At 38.5% G+C, this 24,824-nt stretch overlaps 1 protein-coding gene across 13 annotated transcripts in view; it reads left to right on the forward strand.

Moving 5' to 3' along the window:
- LOC146695654 (neurexin-1a) overlaps positions 1–24,824 on the forward strand; it is a 271,900-nt gene that overhangs the window by 223,870 nt on the left and 23,206 nt on the right. For 12 of the 13 annotated variants that reach the window (XM_085477988.1, XM_085477987.1, XM_085477991.1 and 9 more), the window contains 3 exons: positions 4,341–4,512; positions 10,259–10,348; positions 11,765–12,084. In XM_085477988.1, coding sequence (XP_085334114.1) covers positions 4,341–4,512; positions 10,259–10,348; positions 11,765–12,084 — 582 coding nt within the window. The remainder of the gene's footprint in view (positions 1–4,340; positions 4,513–10,258; positions 10,349–11,764; positions 12,085–24,824) is intronic. The other variant, XM_085477998.1, reaches the window with a different exon arrangement.

Here is a 24,824-nt window from a genome sequence, read left to right on the forward strand (position 1 = left end):
ACAGAAAATCACACATCACATCATACATTGTCAATAAATGTCAAGTTTTTTTTTATTTATTGATTTTATTATTGTATAAAATATGATTACTAGATAATAATATCTGATTAATAGACTTATAATTGTTTAAATTGTTTCCATTTGGGGATATTAATGTGTGATTGGTAGTGTCAATCATGTTTTTATCACTATATATTAGCAGCTGCACATCAGGCTATTTGTGCAAATAGAAATAAATACTCTAAAGATAGATAAAGATAAAATAGAAGGTGTGTGTGTGTGTGTGTGTTTCTGTAAGAGAGAGTCAAAGAGGTTTTCACAAGATCAAAGCATAAAATAAAATTGAATATGCAGGCCCGACTGGAGACAATTGCTTTGCTACAGTCCATAACGTCATTAAATTGTTTGAGATATTAGGAAGTTAATGTATCATACGGTGCTTCTACCAGGATAAAATCTCCTTTTCGTATGTGTGTATTTACAGCACTTTCTTTTTTGTGAAGTCACAGCACTAAAAAAATAATGTATGTCATTCAATATACACTTGTTTGTGTGCCTGTATATGTTGGATCCATAAATGCAGGTATATCATTGAATTATTGCATAATCTAAAGTATATGGACCACATGCTTCAAGGAAAAAAAATCCATTTTCTATCTCCTAATTATTCCATTACTTGTGTAATTTCATTAACCAAGCTTTGAGAAGAAAAAAAAAAAGAAAAAGGGAGAAGCCAAGACTCAGAGGTAATTAAAAGATAAGGTGAACAGTACAGGCTGCCTGCCTTAGCTGTATTAAGACATTTAGCTTCTACATTAAGAGCGTAATAGCCCCTCAGCATGTGTACACACATCTGACACAGCGAGGGAATGACGGAGGTGCTCTCCCACCTGCCAGCGGAGCCCTCGTAGACATGTGCACTGAAGGGAGATGTGTTGCAGTGCCGTGGCGTCAGACTTGTGAGATATGAAATGTGACGGGTGCACAATGCTTGTCATCGTGAATGACTCATAAACAAGCTAAACATTAGGGTGGCTTACACCGCGGTGTTCATTTTTGCCGAGATGGGAGAGGAGGCCCAACACCATCTCAAATATCACTTCTCACTCGCGTTCTGTTTACGTGGGTCGGGGAAATAAACTCACTTCAGTAAACTATTTCAAACGTCAGCGGATCATTCTGCCTGATCTGCTTGATCCTCAGGCACATTATGAGCAACACACTATATTCTTTCACTGGGAATATTAATGGGAAAATATGGTTTATTTATTTATCAATGTATTATTTATGAGAACACTGTTACCAAGACCGCTAAGTAAGTTTTCTCTAAGCCGCCATTAAGGTAGTTTTATTGGCTTTCTCATATATCTGTTCAAATGTGGTTTTGTTGACATACTTAAGAAGAAGAATTATGCTTCTCCGTGCTACTGAAAATTTGAGAAAAAATAACGATAAAGACGAGTCGGTCTGCAGAGTGTTTTGCAGCTTTATGGTTAGCGCTGCAAGAATCTCGGTGGTGGTAAAATGAGGGCAGATGGGGAGTTTTAACAAGAAACTGACACCCTGAGTATTTCTGAAGCTATTCCACCACCCTCCAGCTGAAAGGATGAGAAGCATAAAAAAGAGCAGATTATAGGAGAATGGTGGATCAACTTCATCAGTTAATTAAACTCTATTGCAGCTTGATGAGCAATTAATCAAGGCGGCGTGCCGAGTGTCAGGCAGGGCTGAGTTCTTCGGATGTGAGATGTGTGCACCGTACAGTATGTTCCCAAGGGGAGCAGCCCTGTGGGGAGCAGCACTTACCAAGTGAGCAGCCCCAAAATTTTGCAGGGTGTAATGGGTTGAGTTTATGTAAGCAGCTATCAATCACTATCTGACATAAGCCTGCACCCTATTAGAGCACCAGGATTAGGCTCCTCTCATTGCTGAACTAAACTGAGAAACTGCTTGTCTGAGTTGATCGAATTTTAAGAAATGCTGAAATGTAATGCATTATTATTATTTTGGGGAAAAAAAATAATAGCGGCGGTAAAGCAAATCCTCAGAAGGCGGAGGCAATAACAGTCAAAGTTAATTACTTTAATATGGGAGACACCATGTCAAAAAGGCTCTCCATTTACTCAGCTTGAATACTCAAGCTCTTATCTTTTATCTGACATTTGACTTCCAAAATCTCGTGGTGTGGTTTCTGTCCTTTGTCTTCCACTCGCTTTCATCTATCCCTTCATCTCTTTCAAGGCTTTTTTTTTATGCTATGGGAAATTTGAGTTGGCAGTTTGTGACTAAATGCAGTAAATTTATTAACAAGACCATGGGGAGCATTAGAAGTCAATTGAAGGAGGCTATTAAAAGAAGGATTTTAATTGGGTTGGTCGGTCCATTAAAACATTTTTTCTGTCTCTCTTTTTCTAAGAGCAATGACACTAAAAAAACTCCAGAATTAGTCTGTTGAGTGCGTGCTCGCCCCTTTGAAATGAAAAACTCTAGTTTCATGTTAGATTTCACACTATATGCTTAAAATAAAGTAATATCCATGTTAGCGAGAGGTCTTGTATGTCCTGTCTCTCTAGCTACATTTAGCTCTGCTGAGGGCCTGCAGTCTCTATGACTCTTGCTGAATTCTTTCAAGAGGATGCAATGCAGGACAGATTACAACTACCACAAGATTTGAGTACTAACAAGTGTATAAAGATCATCCCCACACCCATTGAGATCTAAAAAAAAACCCCGAGACGAGCTGGTGTCGCTGTTGCCATCTAGATTTCATTTTTTTTCTCGGTTGGTGTTTAGGCCTGCAAGCAGTCAGTAAATTGTTTTGCTACTGTAGCTTTAATGCATTAGATTATATAATCTGTTGAAATTACATTACAAAGCATACAATTGTCCTAGTTCTGGTAACGTGGTGTGACACATTACAAATGGTTTTAATTGCACTTTAGCTCCTGGCTCTTGAGACACGCTCTACTCATTCTGCACTTTAAGGCATCTGGGCTCTGTAAGAGTGTGTGTCTGTGTGTGTGTGTGTGTGTGTGTGTGTGTGTGCACTGGTGTGGGTGGGGTCTTGAAAAAGCAGTTTGTGCATATGGGCACGTTAGGGATGCAGTGTAGTATTGGCTATGCTGACTGGATAATGACATGCAGAGTGCTGTGCTGCTACAGTAGGTTGAGCCTCCAACCAGATGCTCCTTTCACTGCAGCTCCTAAGCATAGAGAGAGAAGCTGCACCAACATACGCTCTCATCTTAGCTGGATTAAGCAGTAGGATTCAGGGACTTCGATCATGAACTGTAACAAAGCTTATTAGAATAGATAGGCATCACGTGAATCAATCATGTGAAGGAGTCTGCGGCTAAGCTGGAAAAAACTTCCCTTGAGACTTTTGCTTAATTTTTCTGCTCTTAAGTTTTTTTAAGTCACTGTAAAGATGCCAGTGTTCAAGCACTGATTCAGTCTAACAAAGGGCTCACAATCAGTCATATCATTCAGGACTGAATGTGTTTGTGCGATGGATGAATGGGTGAATGAAATAAATAGCATACTGCATGTTTATTGTACTTTAAAAAACCAGATGTCAGCATCGTGCAGAGGGCATCAGCCAGCACACAGCATATGCAGCTCAAGGGAAAACTTAACAAATAACCCTATAATTGCCTGAAGTGATTTTTTTGACACAACAAAAGACACAATGCACATATTTGTGTTTTATTTTTTGTTTCTTTTTTTTTTCGAAGACTGCAACTTCCAGGAGTGATACCACATCCGAGAAAAACACATATGTTGTGTTGATACGGCTGCCAGTGCAATAATCCAAACAGCCATACAGTAATCTGTCTTATGGTCAACCCAGCAGGTCTTGTAGTTTAATAAATAGACACTAAATTATATTAAACATTGTATATGCAGAGCTAACAAAAGTTCCAATAAGCACGTTTTGAAAAGTACACCTGATTACCCCTTTATAAGAAAAGCCATGCTAACGACTTCATTCATAGTTTCATTGTGTTTTCTTAGTCCATACTGATGTACAATGAAAAATTTCAGCTGATACTTTTTTTAAAATATTTTTTTCTTTTTACTGGATTCTCATAGCACTACTCATTTATAAAGTAGTTAAAAAAATAAAATAAAATAAAGTAGTTAGTGTTAATTCATTATAAAAAGTGAAAGTGCTTAAAGAATTATAGGCCACTGGCCTGATTGTCTTATAAAAATCACAGCTCTCTACCTTCCTGAAACCACCTGCTCTAATTTCGCTACAGTCCCTTAGCAATGCTGTTCACAACAATGTTTACTGATTACTAAAAAAGAAAGTGTTTTTTGTGTTCTTCTCTTTTCAGGAGAAAGGAAACATTGCCGTTGTATTTAATGTCGGTACAGATGACATTAATATTGAGGAGACGTCAAAGTTTGTAAATGATGGAAAGTACCATATAGTGAAGTTTACGAGGAGTGGGGGTAATGCCACTCTGCAGGTGGATGACCTGCCAGTCATTGAGCGCTACCCCACAGGTGAGTCACCCACTTTGCCTTTAATTACATCTGCCACCTCCTAGAGGCGATAAAATGACCCAGATATTATCAAGCAAGCTATTAAAGCCTTATCTGTTAGGATGTTCTTATGTTGACTTGGCATGTGCTTTAATTGCTTTTTATGTTTCGGTTTCCAGCAGCTTTTGAGAGTAAACACCAGTGTTGTTGAGTTGTCTTTTCACGAAATCTTTGATCTTTGTGGTGCATCAATCTGATAAACCCGAGGGCTGATAGACTCCTATATGTCTGCCTACAAGTACAACCACCCAACCTGTCTACATGTCTGCATTACATCCCCCATATACCTAATTGTCAATGCACAGTGTATACTCACAGTAACCCAAATCATTAGACAATCCACAGACAAATTACCAGTTTTTTGTAGCAAGTAATTGTGTGCGGTTTCAGTATTTATGTGTCTGCCAATATAGCAGATTGATTGAATTAAGGTCACCGGGGAGACGGACCTGTAATAACACTGTCAAAGTAAATCTGTTGCTTACTCACAATTAAATACCAGATGATCAGCTTCATTATGGCATCTTGTTTAGACATAAAAATACACTTTGATATTAATAATTTTCACAGCATACAATTACTCACAGACTAAAAGCAAGCCGGATTAATTTTCCTGGCCAATAGTGTTACTAATAATTTAAATTGTGTAACACTTCTCATAAACACAGTTTACATGACAGTAGAGGATGAATTTGGTAATTACTGCCCTGTGTAATAGGCATTTAGTAACTGAAAAAGAGTAATGTATTTTAGTAGTTTAACATTATAAGAGTGGAATAGTTTTGCTGGCACTTTCTTTTATAGTTTACTGGTTACTGATGATGTAATATACTGTGGACTCAATGTTGTGAGGGAATCTTTTGATCGATTGGGGAAAAAAAACAAAGCAATCTCTGTGTCAACACATTTGTGAGAGGAAATCTGTAGTAATCTAACTCAGCAACAACTCAACAACACTGGTATATTTGTGTAGAATGTATGCAGAATATAGAGTAGAATATACAGATATTGATGCTTCTGCCTGTGTTGTTGAACTTGATGACATTTTTAACTTGTTAAAGGCTTTGACAAAAGCTATAGATGAATAAAGGAGTGCGTAAATGACTGTTGAGAATGCAAACAGCAAAATTACTGTATGGACACGTGTAGTGGTTTTTTTTGTTGTTGTTGTTGTTGTTTTCTTATTTGTTTTTTTTCCCATGAGAGAAAAAACTGCAGCACTAAATGCAAAACATTTGTTAGATTTTGAGCACGCATAAAATGAGTGGGCAACCAGACAAACAGAAGACAAATTGAACCTGTCGCTCCTCTTTTGCATAATGTTTGGTGACCTTTTTAGCTATGACCAGTGCATTCATCCAAATGAAAGATGGTTTTTATGACTTGGACTCAACCCTCCCTGCTTGCCTCAGGTGGAAAAGAGAAACTAATGGCTTTTGACATGTTGTGGATAGGGCCGAATATACAGCAGGGTTAAATTCCCGCATCCCGTCTCAGTCTTCAAACGACAAACACCCGCAGACCAGCGAAAGCCTGATGATACATACTCGTACTCATGTCATGCAGATAAATTCAAAGAAGTTGGCGAAAACAACTTGTTGTTGTTGTTGTTGTTGTAGTATACATCAGTGGTGATATTATACAGACAAAGGTTTGCTGCTATGCATTTTTCAACAATGTACATTACATTACAACACATATTTGGTAGTAGAAAGTCATGCAGTACTGCAGAAAATGCAGAAAAGCATAAGAATGATACAAGACTGTCCTGTTATGCTAAGTGATGAGTTATAACTGCTGCAGGGAAAAGTGACCTATCTCATCCCCACCAATCATGCGTCAGTGACAATGCCAAGTCCAGCTACCTTATTAAGCTCGTTGCAGACTAATTACATCTAATCACAATTACTGCGCAGTTCCTCCCTGCACCCCCAGCACACAAAGCTATTATTCTCTCAGCTCGCCTGTAGTTTGATTAGTATCCATGTATGCCTCTAACGCACTCATAATAGCAGCCCTCAGCCACTCTTAGGCCACTCACAGATCAACAATGATTATAATAAGAGTAGACAGCAAAGATAAAAATGATGGCTAGAGAGTGAGAAAGATAGAGAGGAGGAGTTTATAGGGGAGGGAGCGATCGTTCTTAAAGCAAGGAAATAATTGCTTCGCCAGAGCCTCTATTGCTGCCCTGGTAATCTCATTAAAAAGTCTCGTACTGCATACTTATGGGTCATTAAAAGTCTTTAGTACAATTATTAGAATCTAAAATGCAAAATACACATGCAGACACACAACTAGGCAACTATTTGTTGTAGTTTAGCTCTCCTTCTTTTATCCTGTCTCTGCCTTCATTCTGCATCACACACAAAAGGCTCAGCAGCAACAAAAAGAAGGAAAAAAAAATCAACCCCTTCTCCTGAGCCTTGGCCATGGAAGTAATACCATCACAATGGTGCTGCCAGGCCTGCAGGGTACAGTGCAGTGTCCTATCGGAGCACCCAATGAACACACGCTGCACACAAAGATAATGGAGAAGTCCCTGGCCTTATTCTTTTACTGTTATCAGAGCGTGGTGCACTTACAGAGCTCACCGTCTCTCACTCCACTCTCCGAGCTCCGAGTTCTCTTTTCCTGTCCTTTTTACCTCTATCTGTCCACGTCTGCCTCCGTGTCGATCTCACCCCCTGTCCTCTTTTTCCCGCTTGTGGTGTGGAGTCTGATTTATGGGATACAAGGGAAGGATGGTTAGCTTTATCCATCAAAGCCCCGTCCTATCTGCTCTGGTTTTACCTTTGTTCTATCCGTGAGCTTATTGAGCCTATTGTGCAAGCTCTCAACACCGAGGATATTTAAAAAATAGCGCAGTTAGAGAAAAGGGAGGGCAGAATAATAAAAATAATAGTGCGATTTGTGTAGGTTCCTCCTTTTTTTTGTTCTTTTTTAATTCTCCCGGCTCCATGAACAGAGGAAGCATTTGCATATTTGTTCATTTAATGTGGTGAGTGTCCTAGGGCTTGTAATGAGATAAAGCTCCCACCTTATCTGACCACTTTATTAACAAAAAAAAAAAGAATACAAGCGAGCGAGGGTAAAGCAGGTCGGTTGGGATGGCTCAGCTGAATCGCTGCTGTCTGGCAGAGGAGATAAGCCAGGCTGTCCCACACCAAACCAAATCACCACTCAGCAGCAGTCACAGGCGCCGCTCACAGGCAGGATGAATGGGCTCTGTTGCTGCATCAAAGCCCAGGGGATAGCATTGTTTAACACTTCGGTGTCCCACAGTGGGAATCAATACACGATCAGACCTTGATTATATGCACACTTAATTAACCTCAGTATAAGGATAGACTCAGTGTGCCATGGGGTACGTAGCCAAACAGATAAAGCGCAGCCGTCTTTGAAAATGGAGCATGTTTTTGCACAAAAGTAGAGGATTTTGGCACAGTGGCACGCTGTGTGTGAGGATAAGTGTGCATGAATATGTGTGCGTGCTTCTTGGGTATCTATGCGCCTGGAGCTGACACTCCTCTGTGCCTTTCTATTAGTTTCCTTGCATACTTCTTCAACAAACTGTCATCTGCGCTAAAACTCTGACACCAACATGTAAGCCTATACTAAAACTATTTTTTGAATAAAGCTTAGAATACATCAAAAACACGTCATACTGCAACCATCAAGTAACTTATATAGCATAGTTAGAAATGAGCATTAATCAATGAACATCATTTAAAAAAGGAAGGTATTAATGGGTGTTTCTCTTTTTCACTCTAAACTCAGATGTCCTCGCTGTCCTCGCAACAGCTGTAGGATAAATGTTCTCCAGGGCCCCGTTTGATGCTGACCTCTCCTCAGATGAGGTGTCAGAGTAGCAGGGAATGGTGAGGTGACATAACCAACACCCCATGACTAAGAAATGGAGATGACAGGAATTGACAAAGCCCTCAAATGTTCCATTGCAACAGCAATGAAGAATTATTCATTAATTTATCACATTCAAAATGATAGGAAGCACAGCTGTGTCTGCGTTTGTGCATGCTTGACTCAACAAATGCGCTATTTACTCCTGCTTGAGTGACGTATGCTAAAAACTGCACTACACGACTTCTCGAGGAGCTCATTAAGTCCTCTTTTTTTAGTGAAACAAGTTGAGTAGTCACAGTTAAGTTTCACAAGAAATGACAAATTGAAGTTGACATGCATTTGCAAGTTTACAAGTTTAAAATACTTTTTAAGAAAAATGTAGAAAAAGTGCAGAAACTTGATGTATGTGCTCTACAAGAGAGTTTGTCCATTACAAACTTCATCTTCCTTCCTAAACCAGTCATATCAAATGTTACCCATTACCTTCCTGTGTGGGTTTGCTGTAATCTGGACTGTATCTGTCCAATCAGCATAAAGGAAAAGTGTTGCTAAATCTTCTTCACAATGCTATGTGCTCCACCCAGGCACGGTCATCCGCAACCAAATTTCATTAAGGGTATAGATAAGATTCAAACTGGGTTTTTTTCTTGTTTAGCTGGTCTTCAACAGTAATTCAAGCTGATGTGATTAAAAAATATATTTTTATGTATGCTCTAACTTATTAGATCTTTTATTAGAAGAGGTGTGCGTCTTTTACAAGGTTACCTCCTTTTCTTAGCAGACCTCTCCTCTAAGAAGCTATTCTCCACCGAATCATTGTTAGCTACCGGATCTTTTATCTGCCAGAACTGAATTAATATAGTTGATGGAACAAACATTGTCAATCTGCCAGAAGAATGGGGCTGACTGAATTCAATCTCAGCAGACAATACCAGGGGAAAAGCACTCAGAGACAGTGCCACTTTGCTGAAAGTCTTCTGTTCTGGAGAGGTTATTGGCGTTGACAAAAGGGTGATGCAGAGTTTGCCCTCATTAATGCCAAAGTGCCCCTCCAATACAGAGTGTCGTTTTTTTGTAGCTCTTCTTTCTCATTTATGTCACTTATTTGACTTTATGCTCTAAAAACACTTGACTGTCATTGAAACACATGTATGCGATGCTACACTCGGTCAAGCTTGTGACTTTTTCTTCTTTATGACTTGTAGCTTTTGTCAAAGCCATGTTCTTGAAGGTTTACAGTGTATGTATCTACTTTGTCTTCTGATTTCTCTCTGATTAGAAGCGTTAGAGAATTTACTGTTAGGTTTTATATGGCAAATAGTTTATTATTACTTGTCAATTAGTGTTTTTATAAATGGGGTGGGCATTTGTAATATGTGAAAGTTAAATGGTTCTCTCCTTTAAACCATAAACGGTTTATTTAATAATAAATTCAAATGATGTTCCTTTTTGAAGCTGTATAAATGTAACCAGTTTAAAAGTCAGATAAAAACAGAGGGAAATGATAAATGGGGATGGAAATATTGGGTAAAGATATTGTAATGGATGTATAAATTTGTGATTTTGGTTGGTTTTTAACATAGGTTTATTAACTTAGATGAAACATTTATATGCTAGTCCTCTTATTTTCAATTAATATAGGCCTAATTTGTTGGTTAAAATTAAAATAAAAAGAGTGAAGTTTGGTCAAATAATGTTTTAGTTAATACTGTTTTTTTAAACATACAAAACGTTTTTAAATATAAAAACCTTGTGCAGTTGTATAGCTCTAGCATTAAGTATGGATATTTAACCTTTGACCTTACAGATTGTAACCAATGAAATGTCTCTTTAAACTTTAAAGGCAACAATGATAACGAACGCCTGGCGATTGCTAGACAGCGAATCCCATACCGACTTGGTCGAGTAGTTGACGAATGGCTACTCGACAAAGGTAAAAAACCTGATTAAAATTTTAAATAAAATAATTTGATCATAACCAAGTTGTAGCATTATTTTGTAAATAATAAACCTTAAAAATAAATGTTCAGTAAAACTTTAAAATTAAAATGATTTGAACAGTTAAATTTAGTTTTTTTTATAATAATGTATTCATTTTATAGATGTAAGCTTTTTTTAATACGTGTTTATTGTCAACTTACGGTTAAAGGGACTGTAAATATGAATATAAATCCACTTACTGAAGTAATATCAGCATTTTTAAAATGTCTATAAATTCATGTCGCTTTTTGCTGTAAACATAAATTACAAATTAAAAGTTCTACATCAGTTGTTCATTCGTTGCTAAGTGTTATTTTGAAACACTTTTGAAACATGCATTTACAGTACAGCACATTACTTTAGTGTCATTTGATCTATTTTGATTAAACTGTTAGCAAAGATAAATAGTGTGCAATATCAATTGGCATCAGCATTTTGAGTCCCTTTAACATATATTGTAAATATATATACATATATATATATATGTATGCAGGACTTTAGATCAAGGAACTGTAACATAAAACAAGCTGAGTGCATGCTTTGTTTTTTTGTTTCGATTTTCTTTATTTTTTTTCTTGTAGTTAAATACCTAATTTCTATCTTCACTCAATGTGAAATTAGCGTTCTGCTTTTTTTTAATATTAATTCTTTTTTTTTCAGTTTTCCATTGAAATTGTGTCATAAAAAGTTCTGTTTTAAATTTCATTTCTTTCCAACCATTTTTATTTTTGTTTGTTTGTTTTAATTTGGTTGCTTTTGCTAAAAGGATGAACAATAACAGTGAAGTGTCTCTTGCCTCCTGTGAGAACCTTCCAGTCCACTTCTCACAGACTGCAGCCACACATGAAGCTTTCTTGTTTTTCTTCTTTTTTTCATGCTTTTGAGGTCCATAAATGCTAAAATTTGAAGAAAAACTGAAAGATAACTTAGTTACATATATCTTTTTAGCTTTGTTATCCAATTTTGTTCAGTTTTATTTCCAGGCAATTTCCTGCAAACAAATGATCCATTTAGTCCTTTCAAGATTATGTTATCATATGTTTTATGTAGTTAAATCTATTGCATTCCCATAACAGTGCTACTTTTTCTTAATCTTTTTTTCCATGCCATTCCAGATTAGACTGACCTTTTAGCAAAGCTACATTGATTTTCTATATCCTGTGTTTATACTTTATGTTTTTCTTTTCATAGGCATCTCATCGTTTAACTACAATAAATTAACAGGGTTTGCTCTACAACCCGTAATTTATTGTTCTCATTAGCCACTGGGCAAAAAAATCAGTCTTTCTGTTCTTTTATCTTGCTTTGTAAAAGTGGCCGAGTCCACAGTTCAACATTCTTGTATATATGTAACATTGTTTTCCCGCAGGGCGACAGCTTACAATCTTCAACAGCCAAACCACTATACAGATTGGGGGCTGGGAGCGAGATCGCAGTCGATCCTTTCAGGGCCAGCTTTCAGGCCTCTACTATAATGGCTTGAAGGTCTTCAACATGGCCGCAGAGGGGGATCCCAATATAAGGATCCAAGGCAGTGTGCGGCTTGTGGGGGAGTCACCCTCCTCTATCACCCCACAGTCAAGTACCACGGCCAATCGCTCAGAGACATCCACATCCATCATGGAGATCACCACCACCACAGCGTCCAGCAGGAGAGTAAAGCTGACAACACCACGAGAGCCTCAGCAAGTAAGATCTCTTTTAAATAATTCTTTTTCAAGTCTCTTCTTTTCCATGTCTATACTCTGTTTGATCCTTATTGTAATGCTCTCAATGCAAAGTAATGCATAGAAAGTTAAGCGCATCCTGGATTAATATAGTACGTTTCATCGTGACAGCCACGTGAAGAATGCTCCATTTTATGCGTTTTTTTTCTCCTTGAGGCCTCCGCCCTAAAAACTGAGGGAAAATAAGCACATTGTTTCACAATTGGGAGCTGCAACACACTGTTGAGCATTGCTCCTGTTTGCAATCAGATATGGCCCCATGAGGTGTGTCTGTGTTACAGTGATAACCATCATCGAGGTCCTCCATCATCTTTATCGGTCCTGCATGAGTGGTGCAGCATCTGCTGGAGCATATTACTTCTCAGATGTCACAATGTGGGACTAAACAATGCAACGCGAAATATGTGTCCTATCCAATGGAGTGGTGATCAGACCATTCTTGCATAGTCTCTGCCAAAAACAGAAGACATTGCATTTTAAACGCCTCACAATACATCAGCAGCCATGAACTGGAAATGAAAAACACTTGAAAAATGAACTGTCATGCCTTTTAGAATACTTTTACCATTGTTTCACTCACTATCCACATCATCAAGTATGCACATCATATTTATGAATTTTAATTCACTCACATAGTTTTGTGTTTTCTTATGACCGCTGCATTCTTTGTGCATTAGCTTATACTTGAGTTAGAGTACAGATCTGTATACCCAAATAAAATAAACAAATTGGGATAATATTTACTATACCTTAGTTGTGTAGTACTCGTATTTTTTCTACAACCTTGCCAAGTATATTTTGTGAATGATTGGTGCGACTGTGTAATTATTTTATCAAAGGGCAATCCATTCACTCTTAATTTGAAATTTCAGTTGGCTAGCTGTGGCCCTTTTCATCTTGTGTTTTCCTAGCTGTAAGCTGAGCAGATTGATGTTGTGGGGATCCCCAAGAAGTCTTATCCTATTATTAGTATTATGCACAAGCTGCAAAACAAAACACGGACTAACATGAAAAAACCTAAGATGGACACAGTCTAGGATTGAATGATATACAGTTAAGAGACAGCTATTTGCTCTATTTATTGTCACAAATTATGTACTGTATATTTTCCTAATGTAAGCAAGAAAGTGTGAGTGTGCCTGTTTTGCAAAGCTCTCTGCCCCTAACTGGTGGATTCTGTCCCACGGGCCCAGTTTTGCTCATGTGTTATAGATGTTTTAAAAATGTAAATTGGGAATTTAAGTCTTCTCCTTTAAATTGGACTGAATTTAAAAGCCATGTCAGTGATTCTGGAAGACCTGCTTAATTGACAATACATGTTACTATATATTCTCATATAGGTCATTAAAAGGAAGAGTTGCAGTGGCTGTATTTCGTTTTCACAGCATAAACAAGACTGGAATGTTGGAAATGCTTTCATGTTTTGTTGGTACAAAACGAAACTAGAAGCAGCGTGACCCAGGGGACGGTTTCAAGTTGTATAAACAATCAAAAGCCAGCCTCACCTCACTAATTGGAGAAATGTGCTTAAACTGAGCCAAAGCTACTCTGTGATAGTTTTCAAAATTAATTGGGCATTTTACATTATATTAAACGCTCACAGCAAAAAAAGAAAAGGGGGGTTGGGTGGAACATGAACTGAATGCATGCAAAGTTAAAGTGATTGTCAAAATTTCAAATAATTTGAGGGTCAGATGTGTTAAAAGCATGCATAGCTGCTGTAAGCTAAAACATCCCTTAGATCAGAGCTGTTACAAATATATTTTAAAATAATTTTTGGATTAGTCGCGTTGGGTACAGGGAGATCATAGCATCCCGAGGAGTGGTGGATTTAACTTCACTGAAAAATCTTCACACAAATGATTTTGATTTTAATTCCTCTTTGTATAACTTGTCTGTCTTCACAGTTTCACTGAGACAACAGTTAATAGACGCATGCCTCAGTCTATTTTAAAAGAAAACGTCTGAGTGCCTTCACAGTGTAACAGTGATGACTTTCATTGTTAAAAAGAAACCCATTTAATTAGTTTTCACATTAGGCCTATTGTTGTCTTCATCTAAAAATTAGTGTGAAAACGCCTTTAACCTTTAACGTTGATGCATCTGTGAAAGCAAAATTAAGCTCTTTACTGCGAAATATCAGCTATATTTAATCAAACAGCAAATTAAAATATCACGCTGTTCTGTAACGTTAGCAGACTACTAAACCCACTGCTCATTTTATGAAATGACAGACTCCTACAGATAACATGCACCTTACCTTCGACTTAGCGCAGTAAAGATTATACATTACCTCTTGTCACCTAACTCTCTCTGACCTGAGACCGGCATAATAGTTTGTGCAAGGGTCCGCAGTTGCTGACAAATAATACAATCATAAATATTGATCCGCGTGGAATGGCTTTCTCTCGGACTCAGCATGGTTCCTGAACCGTTGCAATAGCGTGTAATGCAGGTGAAATATCAGACAATAGACTATAATTATATCCCAGCTCCATGCGGTGATATAAATTGCCACCAAGGAACCAAGAGATTGGCAGAAAGGAATAGCCTTGATAGGATGGATGCCCCTTTTTTCCTTGGCCTTTTCATCTGGAGTTAAAAAAGGTGATTTAAAGGACCATGACAAATTAGAAGTATAGCAAATTACAAAGAGAGGCATTATGTGCAAGGCATCTGGAAACATAGATAACTGACATTATGCTATTTTGTTAATGGGATTCTGCTTTACTGTTTTTATCAATAACAATTAACCTTGTGGAAAGTAGATGTATAGTTATTATTGTTGAGCAGTGTCCAGATCATCTTATTGTTATTGTTTTAAAAGTATACAGTATGTATGGCTGCAAGGCTTAAGGTTGATTAGTGGTGATGCATATTCATATTTAGAGACAGGCATTGTATCATCGTGTTATGCTGCAAGCTCACCTATAAGGTGGTAAAGAAGTAAGAAAGAAAGTAAGAAAATAGTCAAGTCAACTAAAGAGCGGTTCAGCGATGTAGGTGGAGAGATGAATGAGGCATGCAAAAATGTGTGCATTGGGAGATGTCAACGCGTTCGGTTTGATTCAATGTGACAGCCTTCCTATGGCGAGCTCCTGCGGTACGACATTACTGTCTCAGGACACTACAGTAAAAAGAGATGGTGCATTCACTGTCCTTTCTGTTGAATAGTCAGCATTTATTCATTGTCCAGCTGTTCCATCTCCCCTCTGATGTCGAATGCAATTCACCGAATGCTTTTATATCCTAAGAGCCTCACATTACTGGGACACATACATTTTTAGTATGGCAGGTCCCAGTGGATATAAAATGGCTAACGCAGGCAGTGGCAGTATCAGGCTATAACCACTGAACCTCGGTGAAAAAGGTGCTCTGGAAAATGCCGGCCAGACTGTCAAAAGGAGCAGTTGGATCCAAAATATTAAGAAAAACATATCTGAGACCTTTTATACACATGCCTAGCGATGCGAAGTGATGACTCAAACCACAAAAAAAGTGTAGTTAGATTTGTAAGTGGCTGCAACCTACAGCACTAAATTTCTTAGGAAAGTAGCAGCAATAGCCTTCATAATGTAACTTAGGATGGTGCAATCCATCCAGTCTTTTATTATTTGACTGGATTATTAATAAATGGCTACAGCTTAACAATGTGAATTAAACTAATTAATGGTCAAAACTATTTATTAACTTTCTTTTTCCTAAAAGAAAGAAAACAGTCTATTTTGACTTTCTCCAAGAGAGCTCAACAGGGTTAGGGTTATCACTATAATGTCTTATGCTTACCTCATATGGTCGTTCATACTCAATACCTGTCTAATAAACAGAATGTCTGTATTCGGCCATGCAGCCCTGCTGTGCACATGTTGTGAAAATTCAAGCACAGTGAAACCTTTCAGTGACATCGGCTCTGCAGACTTAGGGTGTGTCTTCTTGCCTCGGCCTGGTTACTTCCTAGGGGGAAGATCCTGCTAGTGGTCATTATAATAATGATTTTAAAGGGTCTGTCTTCTCAGGTGCCCTATCAAAAATGCTTGACTGGGGTTATATGGTGATTGAATGCCGAAGGCCTTGACTTATGGGTAACATTACATTATAGTCATTCTTCTCAAGTCACTGGGTGTCCACACTTGCTTTATTAACACGGCTATTATCGTCTTAGAGCACACTGGCATAATCAGGAAAGAAGTTCACCATGGGAAAAAAGCTAATGAGTCAGAATTGTTATTTTAATTGTGATACAAATTTTACATCTGCCTAAAACATAATTGGATTAATACAAATTTTAGGGCCACTCCAGTACAAAAGAACCAGATATGATCTTGTTTTTATTTTGATCATACGATCAATCTGACGAGCTTCCCCGACCAAGATATTAAACGCTTGGGTGTCAGATTGTGGCTTGTGAGGAGAAGGGAGCTGATTGTAAGCACTGGACTGTCGTGTTTTGATAAAGTGTCTGCTCCCTGCAGTGGTGCCTGGTAACATCCAATTAAACAGTAATGAATTTGTGTAAGCTTTCGCAAACAACGGCACAGCTTTCACTTGTCAGATTTGAACTATTTTAAATCCATCTTCATTTTTGTCCCACTCAGTCCCCTAACCCTTTCCACCAATTACTGAACAGAGCTGAACTTTGTGTAAATTGAAAAAAAGAGATATTGTGTGTGTGTGTGTGCACGTATGTTTTTATATGTACTGATGTCCTTTTGACCCCAAGCTGCCCACACACAGAGGTCTAAAGGTAAAACTAGCAGCCAGTGGTCAGGCACTGCTCAGTGTTTGTAAATTAGATCTTTTCAGTATCATCTCCTCCTTAATAAAAACATTTAAATATGTCTGATGGCAGTTTGGGATATAACAGCATCTTAAATAAGAAATAATTATTCGTACTTAGTTAATGCTTCATTCAAACCACTGAGTACTGAATGCTATTTACCTACCAGCTCCAAAAAGAAAAGAATAGAAAAAAGAACAAAGGGGGGAAACAAAAAGATAAATACTGCTATCTACCAGAGCCATTGAGTGCTTGTGACAGTGATGGATCCTCACCTGCACCGCTCTGTATTATCAACCCTGGCCAGTGCATATGTATATAAATCTCTGAAGCTTTCCTAGTGTGGGGCTGCCATCCACCATCCACCAATGTTGTCCTCCAGCAACATCCTCCAGAGTTGGTAATGGCTGCAGGGGAGACACAAGGACACAATCTTCCAGCAGAAATATGTACAGTTCAAAGCCATGTTACACATATGTGACCTTCAGTTTGGTATAAAGAACCTCTAGTTTCTTTCTATTGGTTTTACATATGGTGGTTCAATTTTCTGAAGCTTGTTTTTTCCTTTCGCATACATTAGAAAATGGAGAAAACGTAAAAGGTTCATAATAATATAAGTAGGACACACTGTCTGGCATCCATGATTATAAGAACTAATTTTGTGTCAGGCCATACGGGAGATGTTAAGCTTTTCCCCTAAAGAAATGAAAACTTTTACCTAATGATGGCGCTAAAAGAAAACTCACAGGATTGCTCAAGTCATTTAAATTTCTGCTCTAGGGACCTTTAATATCAGATATGGGAAAACCTTACAGAAACATAGCAGTAATTTTGGATGTCATATGACATTTCACGCTTGCTATGTTTCTTTCATAACCTTTTTGCATTGTACAATTTCAGTTTTATAGCTTGTTGCTGGTGAAAAATCAAGAAATGCAGATTATAGCCTGTTCCTAGGGAGAATGAATGGCCAGTATGTCACATCATTGCCACCAAATAGCCAATTGCCCCCACTATTTCTGAATTAACCCTGGGTGAGGTGGGTGTAATGGCCATTCAGAGGAAGCGAGGAACATTCAAAACACATTGTGTGGGCCATTTCATTTGCACTCACAGCACATGGTTCAGTTCCAGCTGAACTGGCTTATAGTGGCTCTGTTTATCTTGGTCCCTGAGACAAGGGGCCAAAACCTGACCTCGCTATAATTCTCAGGGATAATCGAAGATTTGACATGCTGCACTGCTACACCTTTAGTGCGGTGTTTGGCTACCTTCTTGCCTCCCTTGCTGACTCTCACAGAACACACTATAATTACCTTAGTGTCACAAAAATCTTGCGGTGAAAAATCTTCTGTAACTTACTACTCAATGACTGCTCAGTCTGCACCTTCTTTTATTTAATTAACATCCTTGCACTATGTGTCTTTATTGTGTTTTATACTACCTCACCGCGTGGTTTATATTGGTAGGAATAATTGTTTTACAAATTGAGGCTAGAATAAGTCTTTAAAGCCAAGATTTAAGACTAATCACGCATGTGTCCCTATTCAGACAGACGTCTGGAGTTTGATTGAGATTGTGCTTCTTTAATTATCCTGCAAATGATGCTAAATCTTGTTCTTCTGTCTTCATTTAGTTTGAGATACATGATAACTGCCTTCACATTTTTTATATAAATTCGAATAAGTCTTTATAAATCTTAATATGGGTATCATTCTGAATCAATTGTCTGAAATTTGTCATCAGTAGTTCAATTGCACAGTTTCATGTTACAGCTCCCATCCCAGTTTAAGATCATAAATGTCCAGTTAACGGCGATGAAAAAGTATTTCACTGTGTCGCCTTTTTTTTTCTCAGTGCACTAATGAAGCTGATGTGGCTCCAGTATTAAAATTAAACTTTTTTAGGTCACTTACCACTCCTTTTTTTTGGTCTTTTATAACAAAGAATAAACAACAAGAGCCATAACAAGCTGTCACTTGGAGCTTCCCATAAACAGAAACAGTTGCTGTTCTTATGATGGAGAAGACGGAGGTGGAACATCATGTCTGAGCATTTCTTAAGAGAAGAATTGCAGCTGTGTAGAATTTGATTACTGCTCACTGTTCAGTGGAAAACATGACTTGTATTACACTGAAACAGACTTCATTGCACTATGAAAACACTATATACTGCTATAATGTTACTGTTGCTGTTTCATTTCTTTCCATAACAAATTCAAACTATTCTGGCATATAGTAAGTCCATTTTACTTATATAGCACACTTAAAACCAACGTGCTATACAATACAAGCAAACAATAAATAGTAAAAATAAATAAAGTTTTCCTAATATTCTCTCCACATAGAGTTTCAAAGATCAGCAGTTTCTGAAAGCTTGACAAAAAAGCTTTGTCTTCAGCTTAGACCTGAAGACAGTCACAGTTGATGCTTGTCTCAGGTCATTTGGGAGATTATTCCAGAGTCTCGGAATAACGACAGCGCAAGTACAAAATGGTTTTGTACAGATTGGGAAGCAGACATTAAGGATCTATCCAAAATTGTGTATGGATGCACTTATTTACCACATTTGCAGGTGCAAGTCCATTCATGACTTTAAATATAATCAGTGCCACTTTATATTAGATTCGCTAATGCACGGGGAGCTAGTGTAAGGCTGCTAATACTAGAGTAATGTAATTTCACTTTTACATTTTACATAGCATGAATAACTTGTATGTAACTATAACGTGAATATATTTGTATAAATATAACTTAATATAACATGTTTAAACTGAGTTTGGTATGTCCTCTTAAGCAGTGCTAAAGTTAAGTTTTGTAACACACTCAACAAGTGGGAATAGAATAATAGAAAAAAAGCAGAGCCTGTAAAAACAGAGCCTTTACTTAGAGATTATTACATTTGTATAGTCAAAGTAGGTAATCGGTCCATTTACCTGTTATGAAATCAGCCTTTTTGCTTTTTATCCTGGCCGTCTTCTCTAAAAGGGATGAGGTCATCAGTTGTCTCTCGCACGTTACGGAGCAGCACACGCTGACAACAGCATAGTAAGTTTGCTTTTGATTGACGGGTTTTCACAGTGCAACTACTGTAAAATTAATGTCACTGCTGTCAAACATGGGATATTATTTATTTTTTAAGCTACATTTCTTTAAGCACTAATAAATTCATACAACAGATACTTAAAAATCCGTGCAGCTTTTTCTTCAAACAGATGTAGGGATGCTACACATGTGGATCCACTGCCAATGGATCGTATACATATATAAATATAAATAAAGCATTATCATTACAGTATCAGATAGATATTACGCATGACTTTTTCACAAAAATTCAGCTCATTGAAGTTTTAAATCTTTATGAAAAGTAATTACATCTTCACACAATATACCTAATCAGAGCCTGTTTCTCTCTTTTATTGATATTTCGAGACTGAATGGTAAATGGTAAATGGCCTGTATTTATATAGCGCTTTACTAGTCCCTAAGGACCCCAAAGCGCTTTACATATCCAGTCATCCACCCATTCACACACACATTCACACACTGGTGATGGCAAGCTACATTGTAGCCACAGCCACCCTGGGGCGCACTGACAGAGGCGACTGGGTAGAAACAAATGGGAAGTTACTGATTTGTAAAATAATTAAATTTTTTTCTATCTAGTTTCCTTTTCATATTTGTATCGGGAATTGTTTGTCACTTTCTTAACCAAGTGGAACTGTTTCCTTCAACTCATCTAGAGGCAGATCTCATTGTAAAATGAAAACCAGCCAACCCTTTTTTCCCCCCTTAAATTTTGCATTTGTGCGCTTTTCAATTAGAAAAACAGACACATGCATAGAGAACTGAGAGGGTACTAAGGAAACAGAGGATGTTCTCCATTAATAAACGAGAGTGATTATTCAGCAACAGTGCAGCCATGTTGGATGAGTCTTATTTCATTCCAGATATTAAACCAAACTGTCTCATGGACCTACAAACATACTGCAGTGTTTAGTGTGAGTGTCAGCGCCCTGTAAGGTTGTGTTCAATTATTCAGAGAAAGAAAACATCCTCGGGATAAGATTTCCCCTGCAATGCAGATATATGGGATTGACCGTCATGCTACCGAGATACTATAAGCTTGAGGATAAAGTAATAGGTATCAAAGATCTTACTTCACTGACAGGTCCGCTATTGATTTTTCTAAGTTTATTATCTTTTCTATATCTTATTAAAAATCCTGCTACCACCACCTGCTATGGAATAAAAGGAAAAGCACTAGTGGATAATACAACTCCAATGATTTCACGAGAGCAGAATTAGGTTGAACACGTGATGTGGAGATGGACAGCTCTCCTCTGCAGCACTTGTTTGTGTTCCTGACCTCCCCCACCTTCTCCCTAAAGTCAGTTGCCTGTTGTTTTTTGGTGGTCCTGGAGTGCGCTGCCCCAGACCCCATCATGGTTTTGTGCCCACCCAGTGCTGACAGATGGCACAGAAGGTAACGCCGTGGACCTGCAGTGGCCCGAGCCCTGTGACGTTCACTCCCAGCAACAGACCATATCCATCATCTCACGCTCACCAGGGGCTATTATAGAAACTGTCCTTCAACATTGTGTTGTAGAGTCCATGTGACTCACTGATCCAGTCCACCTTATCAGGGGTACATGCCAGCTTGTCGACACGTGTTGGCTTGATTTGATGAATGCTTGTATTATTCGAGAGCTGACAGCAGAGACAGGCTCGACTGCACCAGGAAGACGATCGTCACATTAGCCAGCTGAGACAGGACGTCGCGTCTTCCTTTGATGATTTATTTGGAATTAGTTTTTTTTTCTAAAGTTGTTTCAGCCAAGTTTATCATCGTGCCGTTATTAAAGGACTGAAAAAAAGAAAGCATGTTTACTTTTGCAGGTTTCACACTAACTGCCAGCAGTGCTGAGAAATACAGATTGTTCCACTAAGACAGTTTGGATGACAAGAATGAAACCTACGCAGTGTGAATGTCGTCTCTGTTGTTTGTTAAAGGCTGGCTCTTGTGACAGCTTTACAGCTTGTTTTATAGACCACATTGTTGTCTCTTAGGACCTTTGCTTTTATGATTTGTATACAGAATATAGTCCTAGGCAAACTGTTGTACACAAGAGACAAATTTGTCCTACAGTGTGTTGCCCCCACCTGCAAGATTCGGAGATCAGCTAGTTTACATTAACATTCATGAACACGAGCTCTGTGCCAACTGCTCGTCGAGCTATGCAGAGCTCCCTCTATTTTTAAAAGTAATTTTACGCAAAGCAAATAGAAAGTGTTCGGCACAAACTGGCTCGCGCACCCATAAAAGCTCCTTTATTAATGAATGCAAGTAGTGCTAGTCAAATTTGACATTTTCATTCTCACCGAAGAGAAATCACATGCTTCCTCTGTCCTCGGATGAAGCCAGTAAATTTTCCTTTCGGGTGTATAAAACAAATGCAGTGTACCTCAAACTTGATAACGGTTTGGTAATTGAGTCTACAGCTATAGCGAGCGTTAGATTAGCATCATAATGTATACATTTCAATTTCAAGATGGCTAGCTGTGTTCAGGGAGCAGCCATCTTGGCACTTGATAAGTACGATAAAGGCAGTTTAGGGATGGACTGGAACACAATATGAAGTAATATCATTACCAGATTAAATTAAGATAAAACAAATTCCAGATGCTGCAGAAATAAAATAAAGAACGCTGCATGCCTGCAGATAAAGCCTTTTAGCTTGTCACACAAGTGGACATGAGACAAAGGGCAATGGAGAATGGAGAAATTGGTTCGGGAAGGAGGTAAATTCATTTGAAGTAAGAGTTTAACATATTGAAAACTAGATTTGTTTGTTTTCTTTGAGAGAGTAAGATCAGAAGATTGATAATACTCTTGTGTATGTAAAAGAAACTCAAAGCTAAATACCATAAATGAGGGGGGAAAAGACCAATCTTGGATGTTTTAATCTGCACAAAAGAAGATGTGATGTTCTGTGTGAGTTGTTCTCGACAAAGTGCAATAACTACCACAGAAGTGCTTTTACATTTCCATTACGCTATGATATCTTTTGATAGACTCAAGATATTTGTTCCCCTTTGTGTGCAGTAATTGTGCAAACTATAAAGTCTTTACAAGCCGAGAGCTGCAGGAAATGACAGGTCAAGTAAAAAAAAAAAATTGATAATTTATTAAGAGAAAATCTAGCCATGAATTGCAGTCCTGAACTCTGGCACAACAGCATTGCTGCAGGGATGGATTAGTGATGAAAAATCAATTGTGCTTGAGAGAGTTCATAAACGATTTCCACCTGATTTTTATTGCAGTGTGGTTTTTGTTTCCTTTGTGCCGAACCAGAGCCTCGCTCATTAGCTTGTAGCGCTCGCGCTCACCCCTTTGTGAATGACAAATCCCCACCTGAAATACAAGAATCAGATTATGGTGATGCTCTCTGGGAGCTACAGGTGACCTGGTGTGCTGTTGTAGGGCAAAGCTGCTCTTCCTCCTTCCTCATGTCATGTTTTTGCAAACGTTACACTTGGGAATTAGACCTCAGTACATTCATCTCAGCAATGATGGCATCTATATTAGGATGACAAATTTGTTCCTGTCACCTCACGAGGGACTGGGACTGCATGTCAAGATGCAGGTAAAGTCAGGAAGGCAGTGATTTGTGGCCAAGCTGCGTATCTCTTCCCACTCCTGCAATCGCTTTCTCAAAACACGCACAGGCACACGCTTAGTTTTGCCATCTATTTTTAGACTTTGAGGAAAATATGAAAATGAAGAATTGTATGGTCTCTTCGGATTGAAACAAACTACGTTCCCCACAATCACAAGCATTTGTGGTTAGCATTTAGATAGAAAGCACCGTGATTACAAGCCATTCTCTGGTAATTGTTATGCTTCCCTTATTCCTCAGCTTATCCTTAGTGTATGATATTCCTCCTGGGCAGTTCCCTGCTCTCAGGCCAGATTACTACCAAGGCGAGGTAGAGGCACGCACAGAGCTCCAGATTCGATTTCAGATAACGAAAAATATCAGGGCATCCAGAGGGAAAAATGCTTCAGTGCAGACAGATTTCATTTATCTGAGAAGTGTGAAAGCAAGGATAAGGGGGAGGCACAAAGTCAACCATGTAATATACTTCTATGGAGCTCTGTTTATGCATAGGCAAGAGAAAGAAGAAATGAGAGAACATGAGGGGGGAGCGTAGGAGGCAGATAGCAGCAGATAGTGTCTTATGAATATCATATTAAGATTTTATCATTTAGAGCATGTAGCTAACAGAAGGCATCCAGCCTTCTCCCGTGTAATCGGCTCGGAGCTGTCTACTACATGGCAGCAGCTCAATATGCGCTCTCTCAGCGCTGTGAGTTGACTACAGGCATCCGTCCATATTGTGTGCACATTATTTATACGTCTCCAGTAATAAAAAAACAAGCACCATGTTTAATTGGAATCAAAATATCAACTGTTTATCGTACGTCGTGCAGGATGTCTGATGTTGTCTGGGGGGGGATGAATTAGGCACCAGTCACACATGGTTCACTCTGAGTCAGTGACTGACATGGTGAGAGTGTGACGCAGACGCTGACTGGGAAATGGACTTCATGTCTCCTCCCACGCAGCCACAACTTTCCTGGTTCTTTTTGGTGGCTGAGCCATATCACGCGCTGCGGTAAGTTCTGAGGGCCGTGCAGATGACTGTTTCTGGGAAATAAGCAGAACGGGGTCCTTGGGGGGAGGGGGGGTGTGGGGGGGCTTGAGGAATATCTACAAAGCGGTGCCTTCGAGCAGCCACATTAAAAGGAGTCATCTCACCGCAGTGTTCTCGGGTCCCTGAGAGGCAGTATGTTTAATGAGGGCAGATGCATGTGTACATTTTAAAGCAGCTCTGTAATTACTTCATATCTACACTGTCTTG

This window comes from Copadichromis virginalis, linkage group LG13 (assembly GCF_057382275.1).
Source record: "Copadichromis virginalis isolate Kocher_CV1m ecotype Utaka linkage group LG13, C_Virginalis_male_GT1.1, whole genome shotgun sequence".
Lineage (NCBI taxonomy): Eukaryota > Metazoa > Chordata > Actinopteri > Cichliformes > Cichlidae > Copadichromis > Copadichromis virginalis.